Source organism: Urocampus carinirostris, chromosome 13 (assembly GCF_059441175.1).
Source record: "Urocampus carinirostris isolate Australia breed hairy pipefish chromosome 13, RoL_Ucar_1.0, whole genome shotgun sequence".
Taxonomy (NCBI): domain Eukaryota; kingdom Metazoa; phylum Chordata; class Actinopteri; order Syngnathiformes; family Syngnathidae; genus Urocampus; species Urocampus carinirostris.
Genome location: NC_142361.1, coordinates 80,401 through 97,771, shown reverse-complemented (window position 1 = coordinate 97,771; position 17,371 = coordinate 80,401). Strand labels below are relative to the sequence as shown.

General features: G+C 41.3%; 1 protein-coding gene, 1 long non-coding RNA gene and 1 pseudogene across 2 annotated transcripts in view; all 3 read right to left on the bottom strand.

The window, feature by feature from the left end:
- Nucleotides 1-1,449, bottom strand: part of LOC148353441 (potassium voltage-gated channel subfamily KQT member 4-like) — a 132,390-nt gene extending 130,941 nt beyond the window's left edge. Inside the window, exon 1 of the mRNA XM_088351990.1 lies at nucleotides 978-1,449. Coding sequence (XP_088208116.1) covers nucleotides 978-1,321 — 344 coding nt within the window. The 5' untranslated portion in view covers nucleotides 1,322-1,449. The remainder of the gene's footprint in view (nucleotides 1-977) is intronic.
- Nucleotides 1,450-14,868: 13,419 nt separating this feature from the next.
- LOC148353440 (uncharacterized) lies at nucleotides 14,869-16,182 on the bottom strand. Its single transcript, XR_015852479.1, has 2 exons — nucleotides 15,663-16,182; nucleotides 14,869-15,244 (listed from the first exon to the last, which is right to left on the bottom strand). It is a non-coding gene; the product is annotated as an uncharacterized LOC148353440 (long non-coding RNA).
- On the bottom strand, nucleotides 16,108-16,241 carry LOC148353439 (U2 spliceosomal RNA; annotated as a pseudogene).
- Between the last annotated feature and the right edge of the window lie 1,130 nt (nucleotides 16,242-17,371).

Here is a 17,371-nt window from a genome sequence, read left to right as displayed (position 1 = left end):
GAACTGAGCCCAAAATTCAGGGTGTTGGAACGGAGCCCCCTTTCCAATGAAGCGCTTAGCCACTTGTGGTGCTAAATGACTTGTAAACGACCTGATTTTTTATTTTTACACGTTCATGTTAGCGTAATCTTTCGTACGGAAGATTACGATAACGCGAACATACGATTAGCATGTGTTAGCTTTATGATCACGTTGATCATTCATGCTAAACATTCAAGGTGTTGGAACGGATTAAAACAATTTTACATTATTTTTAATGGGAAAATTGATCTTCGGTGATCGACCAAATCGGTTCTCTACCAGGCTTCTGGAACGGATTATGGTCGAGAACCGAGGTTCCACTGTAGAACAAAAAAGGGAAAATAGAGAACAAAATGAGAAAAAGGTGGGGAAAGAAGTAAAAAGCTTGGGGGGCAAAAAAACAAAGAAGAAAAAAGTTGGAGAAAGACACATTGTTCCTTTGTTCAGTATATTACTAATAATAATGTAATCTTGTGGACAAAACAAATTAATTCGTTTTTTAAACATCTATTCTATTAAATTCTAATAACATTTATGTTTTCACTCTGTTGTGAACTTTAAACTTATTTCAACTTTTTTGTGCTAAACAACTTTAAACTGGAATCCCTGCAAGACACAACAAAAGGTCTGTTAAAATATCATTTTTTCAGCACAACAACAAATAAACCACAGAATACAAGAATCAACTATATATTCAAAAATATCTAATTGTGAAATAAATCCATGAAAAAACAGTGGACACAGTACTGTGCAAGAAAAATGACGGTAATAATAGTGTCCCCCCAGGCCTTGGATATGACCCCCCCCACCCCCACGCACACACACAAACACACGCAGAACCAACACACACACTCCACCCGACTCATTTCTTGCAACCGCTCTGTTAAGCGCTGAAGTACACAATTAAGTATGCAATAATATCAAAGTAATACTTAAGAAGGCAAATGTGTACTCACATAAAAGCATGGTAGACGAACGCCCACTCTCGGGGTCTCTCCAGCACGTTGTACAGATAATTTTGGAGCCAGCGGTAGTGCGCGTTCCTACTACCGCCCTCCGATCTGTACGCCAGCGGCTTACCGAGCAGACTCAGCCGGGCGCCCTGCTTCCCCCAGAGCAGACAAAGCCCATCCCCGTTTCTACTCCGGACTGCATGGTTCGTGGTCCGGTGGCCGAACTCCACGTCCCTTGGGGAGAAGTCCCGCGCCAGTCGTCCCGGAGAAGACTTAAGCCAGATTGCGGAGCCGACGACACCGAAACCATATTCGCCGCTCTCGTCGCCTGCGTGACCCCGCGGCATGGCATCACCCGCACTAGGAGACTGGCGAGCTTCACACGCGGCCGACTGTGCCCCTTCCTTAGCGTATTTAGCCGGTTTTCTTCAAATGAAGCAATTTAAACGCAAGACGACAGAAGAGTGAAATGGTCAAGTGGTCCCATAGAGACAATTATGCTGAGGCGGGGTGAGGACCGTGAGAGCTTAGGGTTGGAGTGCTCTCTCTCTCTCTCTCTCTCTCACTCGACCTTTTTTTTTTTCAACAGAACCCCGAGTTACAAAAGTAGTCCTTCACTGAACTTTAGTTTACAAACAGAGCTTTGAGGGTGCTGAGCACCCAGAGTGCGTGGCTGGTTAAACAAAAATCATTTCACAGTCAGGGGTGTCTGAACTTTTGAGAAAGCGGGACATATTTGGTAAGCTGAAAATGCCTCATGTCTATTAAGCCTGGCATTCTTTGAGGCTGTCTTTCATAAATTCACTCTCCGTGAATGGTTTGCAGTGCTTGGCGATCAGCTTTGAGATCTTGTAGCTCGCCTTTGTAGAACTTTTATTTGACTCGCTTCCAGTTGCTTCACCTTTTCACAGCGTTTGCTTCCGGTTAGCTTTTGGTAGTCAGCATTTTTGTTCGGCAGTGCCACTGGATAGTATATCCTTTGAATATAGCCACAGTCTCTTGGCAAATTAGGCTGAAGCAGTTATTTCGGAATTTGGTGAAAAATACTCAAAGTTCTTCTTATTCTGGAACAACTTACAGTCAACTTTCCTTTTTTTTTAATTTACAGTCGCTATGTTGGGTGGGCTAAAATTCCCACTCAAAGCCAACGGTGATGTGGCCAAAGAGCTATTGCCATCATCTGGTAAAATAAATGGTGATTTTTTTTTTTTGTGTGCGAATTTCTTTTATACTGCGCCCAACATTACTGGCGGGCCACATATTATTCATTTTATGACAGAGGTCACGGGCCAGTAAAAATTTGATCACGAGTTTGTAAAGATTTTTCAAGCTTTAATTTTGGAAATCGTTTGGACTGAAACAAATTATTCTTTACTGCAATTAGTAAACAAATTTGCCTATAGGTCTTGCTTATGCTCTTTTTTTTCCTCTAAAGGATGCTAGAATTTCCTACACTGATAAAAATTAAATTGTTATTACTTGAGTTCTTTTAAATTCTGATATGAATTCAAATCCCAAGAAAATTGAAACAATGAACCAGGCCGATGGAAATGGTCACACAATTTGTTAACACGGAGAATTAAAGATATAAAAAAAGAAGGAGGGGTTGTGGAGTTTTTCGCCCGCTGAAATTTAACAGCACAAAAATAAAGGTTCCCGCTATAATGCTAGTCGATTTGAGTAGATTCCCTTGTACAGAAAAAAAGGCGTTATCCCAAGAACTAGCAAACATGGTGTTAAATTTGAAACCGTCCTCTTACCTGTTGTTGCGGAGAGATTTGGTCTCATACGTGCCGTTTGGTTGCAACGTGCTGGACTCAAGGCCGCAGTGTAGGCCTTCACGGCCCGATCAAGCACCTGCTATGCGGGGCTGAAGACCAGAGCCAGTCGGCTATCGATCACTTCCCGTTTTCAAATGGACCAGAGATTTGGGGGCGGCAGTAGCTCAGGAGGTAGAGCGATCGTTTTAGGATTAAGGGATCCCAGTTCGAATCCCGGCTTGTCCGTGTTACATGTCGAAGTGTCCTTGGGTAAGACATTGAACCCCCAATTACCCCCAATAAGCAGGTTAGCGCCTTACATGGCTGCACACATCACGGCCGCTATTGGGAAATGTGAAGCACAATGTAAAGCGCTTTGGGAAGTCACTGACTTGAAAAGCGCTATATAAATGCAGATCATTTCATTCATTTCATTTCAGATGCTTGACCAGACCATGCCTCTATTGGCACGGTCTAAGATATCTAACACTTGCTTGACTAGATCATGCTTCTACAGGCGTGGTCTTAGATATCTCATACTCCTAGTATCAGGTAACGGTCTAGAAATTGCTAAACTTATTAGAAAGACAAATAAGTGAGAAATTTGCGTAATGTTCTGTACTTGAGAATGCCCCTCCAATTGACATAATTACGTACGGTGAGAATATTATTTTATCAATACATAGCCTCAGATGTTTTAATTACATTCAAAACTTCATGTTATCAGATTTTATTATGGTACATGGTGAATTGGTACGTTCGGGAACTTTCCAAAAGGGGACACAGTTGTTCCCTCCATTGCAAAGTTCTGAGTTACAGTGGAACCTCGGTTCTCGACCATAATCCGTTCCAGAACCCTGTTCGAGAACCGATTTGTTCAATCACCGAAATCATTTTTCCCCCAAAAAATAATGTAAATCGTTTTAATCCGTTCCAACACCCTGAATGTTTACCATGAATGTTTAACGTAAACATGAAGCTAACCCAGGCTAATCGTACATTCGCGTTATCGTAATCTTCTCTACGAAAGATTACGCTTACATGAACGTGTAAAAATAAAAAAATCAGGTCGTTTACAAGTCATTTAGCACCACAAGTGGCTAGCGCTTCATTGGAAAGGGGGCTCCATTCCAACACCCTGAATTTTGAGCTCAGTTCCAACACCCTGAATGTTTACCTGAATGTTCAACGTAATCATAGAGCTAACCCAGGCTAATCGTACGTTCGCGTTATCGTAATCTTCCGTATGAAAGATTACGCTAATACGAACGTGTAAAAAAAAAAAAGATAAAGAAAAGAATTATGAATGGGATTTCTTACCTTTGTGGTGGTCAGCAGAAGGCGCATGCTGTATTCCCTAGCAATCGGAAACTCGCACACCTCTTTCATATTTAGCTATTATGTCTTTCTTAAAGGCAATAGTTGGACAAACAACTTTTCTATTTTCACAGATCAGCTAATTGCGTGGCTGCTATTTAAGGTTGGGTTGTGGGTATTGCGGGTGTTGGCTCATTACACCTTTTCTTTTTGCCTCTTATTGCAAAAAGAGGCAAGTGCGCACGTGATAACAGTTGGTCACGAGGGGTGGGGGCGATCTACACCCGTACGCCGCTCAGCATCGCACTCTAACGTACGCACTCAGGCATTACCGGCGTTCGAACTCCGAATTTTTGACCGAACAGCGAAGCAAGAATTTCTCAAAATTTTTTGTTGAACACCGATTTGTTCGAACTGAGAGGCGTTTGAAAACCGAGGTTACACTGTACTTGGAAGTCAATTTTGCGCTGGGCTTATTTGCTCTACAAGTTGTAACAAGCCCCTGAGTCAGAATTTGGACATGCCTGCTTTAAGTGGTTTAGGATCATTCAACAGTGTTTAGAAGTGTCACTTACCATTTGTGAACATCACATAAAACTTGATGTTTAGCAGAAACACTATTAATATGCCGTGGCCAGTTTTTTTTTCTTTCTTATATAGTACACACTTATACAGCGGAAGAAACATGGAACTTAAAAGAAGATGATGCATTCTTTTCAACTCTTTATAATTCCACTATTACTATTGCGGTGAGAGTCAAGTCAAGTCACATTTATTTGTATAGCCCTTAATCACAAAATGCCTCAAAAGACTGCACAGGTTACAATAACACCATCCCCTGATCTTAAACCAACATGCTGGCAATGAACAACTCAAAACCTCCGCACGAGAGAAATCTACAAACCTAGAGAAGGGGCACCACAAGTGGTAATCCCCCTTCCAGGATGACTAAGGTGCAATAGATATAGCATTAGGTAAAAGTACACAAACATAGTGAACATCAGTAAAAGGAAACAATAGGTAATATGTTGAAATTTGTCCAGAAAGTAAATGACAGCAAAAAAAGGCTTAAGCCTGTAAAATAGTCCAAATAGTTCATGACAGCAATGACGCAGCTTCCCATCTCTGCCGGCTGGTTGATGCAGGCGTTGACATGCTTCAGCTCCAGATGCTGGTCCACTGACTTATCTCGAATCGTCCTTCGTCCTGTTAGGGAAAAAAACTATTGAAAAATGTAGCATTTACCAAATTGTTCGAATTAGTTATCTGACTCCATTAACCAAACACAAACTTCATTCTCCTAACAATGCATGCTCTTTTCTTAATTTAGGGAAAATAATGACATTTCCACACGGGGGCAGATTTATTTTCTTAAAGTATTTAACCAAGTTAATTCCATCAAATTAGCCGAATTATTGTCGCTCAAGGCTTCTTCGAGCCTCCTGTTTCGATTGTCCCTCTTATTCTCCCATCTGATCTGTCATCTCTCCTTCCATCTTCTGTCCTCTTTTCACAAGTCGGGGCGTCGGTCCCTCCCCCATGGGCGGGCCAGGAACTTCCCACGTGGCAGACTCCGCACGTGGCAGACTCCTCACGTGGCCTCCACCTAGTCGCCACCTCGTCTGGACCGGTCAAAACATACCCGCGCGCTTCCACGTCATCCGTTCTCCAAACATCGCCTACCACCTGCATCAAAAACTCTGTAATCAACAGAACTAAACAAAAACATTCGCATTCGGAACGGCACGACCCAACCTTAAGCCTCCTCTGTGAAAAATCTTCGTTACATTCAATAACTGTAATTTGTATACAATTGTATAAATTCCCTTATAGTCAAATAAATAAAATATAAAATCCTTCAGTACTCATATCACCACCAGCCAGGCAGTCGTAAAAAGACAGGAAAAGAAAAGTATGATGTGGGCATCAATCATAAGCTATTGAGTAGAAGTGGGTCTTAAGTCTAAATTCAAAAACTTCCACTGAGGTTGCATATCTTATCTCCGGAGGCAGAGCATTCCACAGCACCGGGCCCAGATGGAGAACGCTCTCGAGCCTGCAGACTTCTTCCTGGCTCTTGTAGTCACAAGTTGACCAGCATTTTCCGAGCAGAAGCAAGAACATAGGGGGAAATCAAATCGTCGATATAAGAGGGCACTAGCTACTATAGGAGTGACATGGTCAAACTTTCTTGTCTCAGTCAAAAGTCTCGCTGCAGCATTTTGAACCAGCTGCAAACTTTTGATGCTAGACTTTAAAGACCAGAAAGCAATACATTACAGTAATCAAACCGAGAAGTAATGATACATAATCTCAGCATCTGATTTACACAGCATCGGGCTAATCTTTACAATATTACGGCGGTGGAAAAAGCTATTCTAGTGATATACCTCACATGTAACTGAAACGACAGATTAGGATCAACTATAACATCTAGATTTCTGACCAAGTTACTATGGGTGATATTATATTTGTTGAGGTTCACAGCAATGTTTGAGAACAAATCATGACAATGAGCTGGACCAACAATCAACATTTCAGTATTTACTGAAAAATTAATTTACATCCATCTTTGAGAGGATGTTCACTGTGGGGCAAATGGTTTGATTGATTTGTTTTATTCCAGGGTGAGAATGGTGAAAGTAAGAAATGGACAATTTCAACCCAAACCCGCAAAAAAGAAAAAGGAAGAATTCATTTGAGCGCATCTAAATACTATCAAGTGCAAAAGTTGCTGCAATTATGATTTCAGCCAGAAGATGGTGTCAGCAAGTAAAATATTTTGTAGTTACATACACCACCTTAAAGTAAAGCCAAGTCATGTTTATATGTATAGCCCTTAATTACACACAGTCTCAAAGGGCTGTACAGACTATAGTTACACCATCCCCTGATCTGTAACATACATGAAGGCAAGAAAAAAAACAAAAATCTTAAGCATGAGAAATTAAGAAACCTTGACTAGGAGCCATAAATGAGGTAATCCCCTATCCAGGATTACCAGGCTGCAGTTTAGTTCAGTTCAGAAAATGATTTGTCATTGTCAAAGAACAACTAAACTTCATTTGGAGCATCCAGTAATCCATTCACAGTTAAAAGCAAATACAAAGATCCATAAATATTCAGAATTGTCGCAATCCTGTCAGTTGCCCTCTGATTACCCTCACCTGCGCTCACTCCTTCAGCCCTAGCTGCCACTCGTGTCCTAATTATCCCTCTCCCTATTTAAGTGCATCCTCTCCGGTCACTCTTGGCCAGTTCATCAGCGAACTGTCTGCCTGGCCGCCTGTCGCCGGCCGCGGGGCCTTCCTGTTTCACCTGCCCGTGGATTCCTGATCGTCTCCGGTTCCCTGACTTGCTTCCAATCCCCGACCACGCTTGGTTCTCCTGTCCCAGCTACCCGACCTGTTCCTATCCACAACCACACTCCGTTCTCCTGTCCCAGCATCCCGATTTGTTCCGATCCCCGACCACGCTTTGTTCTGCTGACCCGGCTTTGGTCCGATCCACGACCACGCTCCGTTCCCCAAACCGACTTGCTCTGCTCTCTGGCCCCGGCAGTCCGCCTCGCCACCTGTCATTGGCCACGGGGGGGCTTCCTGTTCCACCAGCCCAGCGAGCACCAAATCGCTGTTTTTCCCTCAATAAAGTGTTGTGTGAGTCTTAGGAAAAAGACAGAAAAGGGTACAATTTGTAACTCATATCAAAGAAAAATACTTCAAGAAAACATGGTGAATGTTTTTGGGGGGACATCCGGCATTTTAAATGAAATTAAAATTTCCATTTTTTTTGTCTGAACATAACATGAAACATAAAACTAGGGGAGACTTGTTGAGGAAACTGGCGCTAAGGAGAAAAAGATTGAGGGAGCAGAAGGAATGTCATCGGTCCACGAGGGACGTGACTCGGCCATCCTCCATGAAATCCGTAAATTAAGGCAAGAACATACCGAAGCAGCCAACGAGAACAAGATTGCCATGGCAAGACTTGAAAAAAACATTGAAGAGCTTCTGGAGCGCACTGCGTTGCTGGAGCGGAGGGTGGAAGGCATGGAGGAGCTACATGCTAACACAGAAGCACGAACGATGCGACCAGAACAGTTCACATCCTTCCTTCTCCAACAAACCGCCAAACTAGCAACAAAGTGTGAGGACTTGGAGTCAAGATCACGACGGAGCAACATTTGAATACATGGCATTCTGGAAGGTGCCGAGAGGAACGACACAATCGGCTTCATAACAAACTTCGTGAAGTCGAACATTCCGACAACGGGACATATGGATTTGTGCATTGAGAGGGCACACTGCTCACTGGTGAACAAGTCTCAAGGTAAAGCACCGCCACGGGCAATTATCGTACGTTTCGCTGACTACAGAGTGAAAGACTCCGTGATGAAAGAAGCATGGAAACAGAAGACAACGTACGAAGGCAAGACCGTTTACTTCGACCAAGACTACACCACGGAAATCCAAAAAAAGAGGAAACAAGTAAGGATTGTCATTAAAAAGCTAAAGGAAAAAAACGTAAAGGCACAATCCCCATATCCCGCCCAGCTGAAGATGTTTTTGGACTCAGGAATAAAAACATTTTCTACACTGACGGAGGCAGCAATATTGCTAAAAGAAATGGGGATCGAAGTGGAAGAAGACAACACGGAGACATTTCAAAAGATGTTGTCAAAGAACATTTGGACCACAGTGACCGGAACGAGAGGAAGGCGAAGGAACACCCCCAACACAGAAGGTGACTTACAAGCTCTCATGGAGCAAAAAAAAGCTAAATCCTGATTTGGGGTGAAGGAGTAAGGACCATTTCTCCCCTTTCTATTAAGTATTCAATAAGTTAAAAGTAAGTAAAATTATTATCTTTAAATTAAAACAATATTTGTTTTTTTTGTATAGAGCTACACTAAAATATTTAGTTAGTTATAACTATGGACAACTGTACAAAAGTTATCCACGCACTGAGTGCATATTTCCAGGAGGGTAGCCACAACTCTCCGATTGGACTCTTGGAAGACATGTGTTTTTGTTTTTTGGGTGTGTTTTTTTTGTTTTGTGGGGTATTATGTGTGCTTGTTAGTATGTTTGCTAGTCAGTTGGTTTGTTTTGTCAATGGAGGTGTTTAGTAGTTAATATATTGTTTTTGTATGCTTCAAAAATCAGTGGGACTCAATATAAATCATGAGCAATCTAAATATTGTTTCATATATTGTACATGGGCTAAATCACCCCATCAAGAGAGAGAAGATATTGAATCAACTCAAGACATTGCAAAGCTTAATAGCCTTATTACAAGAGACACATTTGACAGAGACTGAACATAAGAAGCTAAAAAGAGAATGGGTGAACCAGGTGTTTTACGCCTCTTATGGTAAAAGAAGGGGAGTAGCAATTTTACTTGGAAAAGGGGTGCTGTTTAAAGTCGAAAAAGAAGTGAAGGACAATCTGGGGCGATATATAATGATTATAGGGTCAATGGCCGGTAGGGAAATATCAATAATGAATGTTTATGCACCAATTGAGGAAAAGGGGACATTTTTCCAAGTATTAGCCAAAGTAATAACCAACTGTGCGAAGGGAATGCTGCTTATAGGAGGTGACTTTAACACTGTACAAAATGGCAAAGTGGACACATATCCATCAGTACATGGAACAAATACAAAGAGGTCGAGGATGTTAAATAACATAACTAAAGAATTGGGATTGATAGATCCATGGAGAGAGAAGAATCCCCAAACTAAAGACTATACTTTCTATTCAAACCCTCATGGCAGCTATTCATGAATTGATTTCTTTTACATTTCAAGACAACATATGCATACAGTAGTGGAGTGTGGTATAGAGATATATCAATATAAGTGACCATGCTCCAATTACTTTGAAATTAAGTTTAGACAATGAACCACATTTTAGGTATTGGAGGATGAATGTATCTCTCCTCTCAGATAAAAATGTAGTACAGGAAATAAAACAGTGTATACATTTTTTCAAATCAATGACAACGGGGAGGTTTCTCCATCAATATTATGGGAGGGAGGGAAAACTGTAATAAGGGGGAAAATAATTGAAATATCGTCCCGACCGAAACAAATCCGATTAAAGAACCAGAAGGAATTGGAGCATAAGATTAAGGAACTAGAAGAAGAACATAAAAATACACCAAATGAATCCAGATTACAGGTATTCAATACAACCAGAAGCAAATTAGATGAACTTTTGACAAATAAAGCAGAAGGGGCTTTGTGTTTTGTGAACCAGAGATATTATGAAATGGGCAATAGAGCCAGTCGATTGCTAGCCTTCCAACTTAAAAAGGTCCAAACAGATAGAATTATATTACAAATAAAACATCCTATCTCTAAACAGTGTTTAGTAAAACCCAAAGGTATTGCAGAAGCATTTGCAGATTATTATAAAGACTTATACAAGGACTCAGAAAATGACTTGGATAACTACACGGCACGAAACATTTTGGGAAAACTACATTTACCAACACTAACAGGGGGGGATACATTAGAAATTATTCTCCCTATTACAAAACAGGAAATACAAGATACAATAAGTAACTTATAAATAAATAAATCACCAGGAACGGATGGATTCCCGGGGGTGTTCTACAATAGCTTTAAGGAAGAATTAACACCCGTACTGCATAGAGTATTTAACTATGCGCTGACAAAAGGAGATGCCCCCCAAATCATGGTCAGAAGCCATCATAACAGTCTTGCACAAAGAAGGAAAAGACCCAATATTGTGTGAAAGCTATTGACCAGTTAGTTCACTGTGTAACGATCTAAAAATTCTTACAAGCATACTGGCAAAAAGAATGCAGAAATTCATAGCGGAATTAATTAGAAATGATCAAACAGGGTTTATTCCGGGAAGGCAGGGTGCAAACAATATTAGGAGGATACTAAACATAATTACGAGGACAAAATCTAAGACCCAACCCTCGATGTTACTAAGCTTGGATGCACAAAAGTCTTTCGATAGGGTGAAATGAAGCATCTTACATCAAACACTTATAGGTTTTGGCTTCCCTCAAAAATTTGTAGAATGGGTCTATAAAAATCCTACATCTCGTCTTAGAGTAAAGGTCACTGTTCAGATTTCTTCGATATCAAAAAAGGAGTCCGGCAAGGGGACTGGTTAAGTCCACCCTTGTTTGCAATAAGCATAGAACCACTCGCGGAATCAATAAGACGAAATGAGCAAACAAGGGGGATATTAGATGAAGGAGGAACAGAACATAAAATATTATTGTTTGCAGATGAAAGAACCTTCGTTATCAATACCACCACTGTTGGAGAGCCTTAAAATATATGGAGAAGTAGCTGGGTATTTAAATAATGAGAGCAAATCAGTAGCAATGATGATATCAGGAAAATGTCCAACAGATGTGATTGAAAGATTTGATTTCAAATGGACAAATAAAGGGTTTAAATACGTGGGGTTGAACATTACACCACATTCCACACAGCTGTTTGATGCAAATTATGGAATGTTGATAAAATAAATAAGGAAAGATTTGGAAATATGGGAAATTTTGCCCTTAAGCCTTATCGGAAGGATAAAAACAATTAGAATGAATATATTACCAAGAACATTATTTCTGTTTCAATCTCTTCCTATTCTGATCCCGGCATCCACATTTAAAATGTTAAATAAATTGATAACAAAATTCCTTTGGCAAAACAAGAAACCTAGAATAAAATACCTGTTAGCTTCTAAAGAAAAAGGGGGCCTAGACCTACCCAATATTAAATATTACTATTGGGCAGCTCAAATTAAAGCACTTATTTTGTGGATTACTACAGACAATGATACGATATGGGTGGACATGGAGCAGCGATCTTGTCCAAATATGCCTGTGGAATCGTTACCATACATATCAGTCACGAGGTGGAAGAAATTAAAAATCCAGAATGAATGGATTAAGGGAACTATTAAAACTTGGTCAACAATACAAAAAAAATTAAAAATATCAAGATCTGTGAATAGGGCTACAAAAATAACGAAAAACCCAGACTTTAAACCTGGGGTTATGGAGGTAGGAATTAAAAAATGGGCCCAAAAAGGATTGATGTTGATTACCCAAGTATTCGAAGGACAGGCAATGAAATCATTTGAACAACTCCAACAAGAATTTGACCTACCTAGAAACGATTTTTACAAATATTTGCAACTAAGGCATTACCTCCAGAAACATGATGAATGGGGGAAAATATGTAAGCGGCCGGTCACACAGACATTTGCGGCTGAATCACGGCTAAAATTTTGTGTGTTTTTTTTGCCCGTGGTTGCCCGGGATGGAAAATGCGCAAAATTGGCCAACCCGCTGTTGATCTGTGGTATGGCCGGAAAAAAGACGCCGGCGACTGTTCCGCTTCCTCTCATCGCGTCATTTGCGCATCATTTCCGTGTTTAGACCACGTGTATAAAAACTGCCGAGCCGGTGTTGTGCCCAAATCCGAGTCCTACGCAACACCCATAACCGCCCCACCCCCTCGCGTGACTTTTTCATCCACGTTTTAACAAACGCATTTTGTAGAATACGATCGCACTTTATTGTTTAAATAAACGCGTTATTTAGACTAGGATCTCCCAATTGTTATAATTAGCTCGATTTATAGTTTTAATAAGCGTTTTATATAGAATACGATCGCTTTCGTTGGAAGCGCAGCAGAATGCGCGTTCACGCGAGGGGGGGAGGATTTTATATACGGTGTGCTTTACCATTCGATTACGTTCACAACAAAAACAAAGACGGAATGGTTTAAGTTGTATTACATTTCCAACAAGTGCAAGACGAAGTGGTTTTGGTTATATATTCGCCATCACATTCCCTAAAAGTGAGATTAAACGAGGTAAATGTGGTTGTAATAGCGAGGGGAAGCTAATCTCGGAAACGGACTGTAGAAACACAGTCCCGTGAAGATCAAGATTTCAAGCTATGGCATCAGTTTTATTTTATTATCTTGATAAGGACTGTCAATAAATAAAAATGGATTGAGACGAAGTCACTACGCTGACTGGGGGGCGGGGGTGAGGTTTAAGGGTTGTTGGTCTATCTTCTTTATTCATTATTCATTACCGATCAGATCATAATACGCTACAAAGCTTAGGAGCCGAAATTCTTACTCTCAGCCAAAAGGGGTTTTTAAGTGTTATTTTTCTATCTTCGTTATTCATTTTCCATTATCCGTTATCGGTCAGTTCAGAAAAAGCTACAAAGCCTAGGAGCCGGGACACTTAGGCTGCGTCCCATTCTTCGCACTTTCACTCGCTATGTGCCCTAGTCACTCGGTTTGCGCGTTCACGTGAAAATGGGGTGTGTCCCGATACTCTCAAGACCGAGGCAGAAGTGCCCTCAAACCATGTCGTAACCACTTCAAGACCGAGGGGGCTCTCGACCTCACTTGGCAGCGAAGTGACTACCCAGAAGGCTTTACGAATTCTCAATATCAACAAACATGCCCGAAAAGGAACCGCACAAATGTAAGTAGTTTTCCACAACCACACATGTATTTGCAACAAAATGTATTGAGATATCTTAGTTAGACGTAAATGCAATAGAAAATTGTATTTTCGCGTTAAAACACGAACATTGCAAAATCGCTACTTTACGAAGTGCACTAATCTACCAAGGGAGCTGGCAAAAAAAAAATCTTCACGCTACAAACTGTAAAGTAGGATAACTGTGCAGAAAATCACGGTTCAGCCCATCCCTGTTTTTATCTTAAACGAGTCGTGCTTTTACATCTACTGTACATGGCCAGTCGCTAAAGGAGCATAGTCAGAATACCGTTCTGGACATAAGCGCTTGTTTACTGCACACAATTTCGGGTGTCGTGTTTTATTTACAATATGATTCTTTCATGTGAGATCAGAATGCATTAGTTTTCATCATGCATTATGAGTAATGTCTCCGAATTTCACGTGGAAATACAGTTGAAACAAACCACTATCACATAGTCCACTGCCTTCTCTGTAAACACATATTAAGTAAACTAATTACCTTCTCAAAATGATGTCCAAATGTGGAGACAATTCTAAAGCATATGTGATGCTGGCCAATAAAAGGCTCATACAGCCATAAGAATAACATGTCAATTTTGTGTATCTATTCACTATCAAATAATTATCCAGAACACATCCTATAATTTCCTGTCTCACATCAACTTGTTGAGCATCCTATACACATTTGTTTTTGTACAATACATCAGCATTAAGTAATTCTTGTTTTTTTCCACCCAACCTAAAGGCAACTGTAGAACATCCCGTGGAAGAGCTGGTCACCATCACAGCTACCACGCCATCCACACCACCGGGCACGTCGTTGGCACCTTATAATCCGGCGCCAAACCCCAAATCACCCAGAAAAAAAAGGAAGCACGATACACTCCTTGACTTTTTGAAAGTGGAGTCTGCCGGAGTGAGGAAAAGGCTCGAAGAAACTGTGGCCAAAACTGAGCGGTTCCCGTCCTTTTTGGGAAGCTCGTGGACAAATTTCCAGAACAGTGACATCTCTGCAATGTTTCCCTTTGTTTTATAAAAGGAAATTTTTTTTTTTTTATTAAGAACTCAATGAAGTTCCAGTTTGTGTTTTCCAGCTTCATGGAAGTATTGGTATATTTTTGTTAAAATTTGTGACACATTATTTATTTACTATTATGTATTTTGGCCCAATGTGAGTTTGTTTTTCTGAAAGTAAACTATTATTTAAGCTGGAGTGATTTGTAGTTGTTTTCTGTCCAACAGTCACATAGTTCACACACAGTATCTCACATCATTATGAAATAAACCACCAAGGTGTTACTCAAAATGAAGATGTTTATTGAATAGTAATGCAGAAAAGCACATAATGCAAATGTGGGTCTGACTTAAAGAGCCTAAAATATGGCTTTTGGGCAATTTATTCCATATTAACTGTGGACAATTCTTTGTACGGTGGACCTGGGAACCCTGAAGACCCGTGACACCACACGGTAGGACAGAGCGTGGGCCAGCCAGTACACGTAGATCAGGACCTCCAGCCATGGCCCTGTTCCCTCTTTAGCAGCTCCTGCAGGGCCCACATAACCTTCTTGCTCAACCTTAAGTCCTGAATGAGTTCTGACTCCACATCCAACCATAAGCACAGGATGGGAACATTCCTGTCCAACCTGTCCACGCTTATGGGACAGCCACTCTGGAACACAATAGATAACAAACAATTTAGACATAAATGTGTGCATAGAAAAGAAAAAGACCGCTTTAACTGTGATGTAAGCATCATGAAAAAATGTTGAAATGACCTTTTTTATATCCAATGACAACTCTTTTGAATTAAATTCCTTATGAACTAAGGTTTTTGGGTCGTACAGGGAAGTTTGGTGACGATATTATGTCAGCTTAAGGGTCAGGTGGACTGTTCTTGTGTTTGTTTACTTTTCGTCATGTCACACATTCAAGACCCCTACTATATGTCATAAAATGGCATTAAGATACTAATAAGTAGATTGCCATTTATGTCTACACAAACATAAGGTATTATGTGAACGTGCATTGTATGTTAACTCTTACTGTATTTGACCGAACGGGTCATTTTTTTTAATGAGTGTACGTACCTTGTAAAGATGAATCAGCACTACATAGCGCCAAAGCTGTCTTCAGTATAGCACATTTCTCCTCCGTTGATTGGAGACACGGAAAAGATGATGAGCTTTCAGGCAATCGGTAATAACACAGCTGTAGCGGGCATTTTTAACGTTGCACGAACTCTCCAACTGACACACTACAGGTTGAGACTCGAGTTGTTTACATGTGACGTAGGCCTATACGTCACTAAGGTCTACAGCCAATTAATATTACCGCCATCTCCTGGACAGGGGTGTAACCTTGCAAGTCTTGTCCAAACCATCTCCACTTTGCACTCCACTCGCGGAGGGCACTCCTCTATCGAGGGACCTCACTGGAGGGTTCTCAGGGCCGAGTGAGAGAAATGGGATTGGGCCTTACTCTCAGCCAATAGGCCAAGCTAAGGTCCTAGCCCTAAAGCCTTGCTACGATCATTGCGAATGCACCGTGCCCGGAGGTACTGCAATACCGGGCCGATGCGTGGAGTGGACAGAGCAAGCTCTTATTCCATCTCAAGTCAAAAATACACAATCCTAGAACCAATCTCAGCCAAAAGGCCAAGTTAAGGTCCTAGCAATAAAGCGTTGCTGCGATCATTGCGAATGCACTGAAAGATTTATTCGAAATGAAGAGAAACTATGCTGACGGGGATCCATGTTCACCCCTTTGACGTCACGAGCACAACTGACGTGTCCTCGGCATTCGCGCTGTTTATACGCGGAGAAAGGCGTTTGAGTGTCACACGCTTAACATGCTAATTTCACGTAATAACACCGCGATACAGGCGCAGAACATGCTATTACCATGCTCCACCCACAATTACCCGCTGAAATTTCCCGTCCTACCCATGTGTAAGCACGCCCTGGCCGCGGCCAGAGCACGTCGTTCCGCGTCATTTCCGCGTCATTTCCTCGTGTTGACCACGTGTGCGGCACGCGGTTTAAACACGTGCTCAAACTTTTGAGCTGCTCAAAAGTTTTGAACGCGGCCAACCACGTGAAAATTTGCGACCGCGAGTAAAGCACAGCTCTATCTCGTCTATATGGCGGTCTCTAAACGTCCAACAGCGCCCAACGGCATCTGCTCCACGGCCAGAAGTTTCTGGCCGTGGATCAGTCTCAATACGCTCGTGAAAGGCTGCATACCCGCGCTCTGAAGAATTGAGCGAATTTCCGAACTCATGTCAAGCACCGCTGTATCTCGTCTGAATGGCGAACTCAATGCGTCCAATAGCGTCCGCCTCAAAGGCAGAAATTTCTGGCCGTGATTCAGCCGCAAATGTCTGTGTGACCGGCCCCTAAGGAGCCAACTAAAGTTGAAGAATTATTAATATTATATTCAAAAGGACATTCAATAAAGGGGGTTATATCAAAACTATATAAAGCCCTGAGAATGGATCTCAGTAATGATGACATTGATACAACAAGATACTGGGAAAATATATAGCCGGAGTAGCTCACCGAAGTTGTTGCGTTCAATAATAATGTACAACCATGGTCCTCTTATATCCGTGAGTGTAGTAAATCAAGGAGAGTAAAATATTTACAAATACAGAATGGTAAAACATGTTTTCTCTATGCCGTAGACAACCAAACATGCTATTCACATTCATCTTTTTCGGCCAATTGCAGGCTTTGTTTTGCCCCTTTAGCCTATGCGAGCCTGTAAATGATAAAAATGATCCGCCCCCTTTACCTCT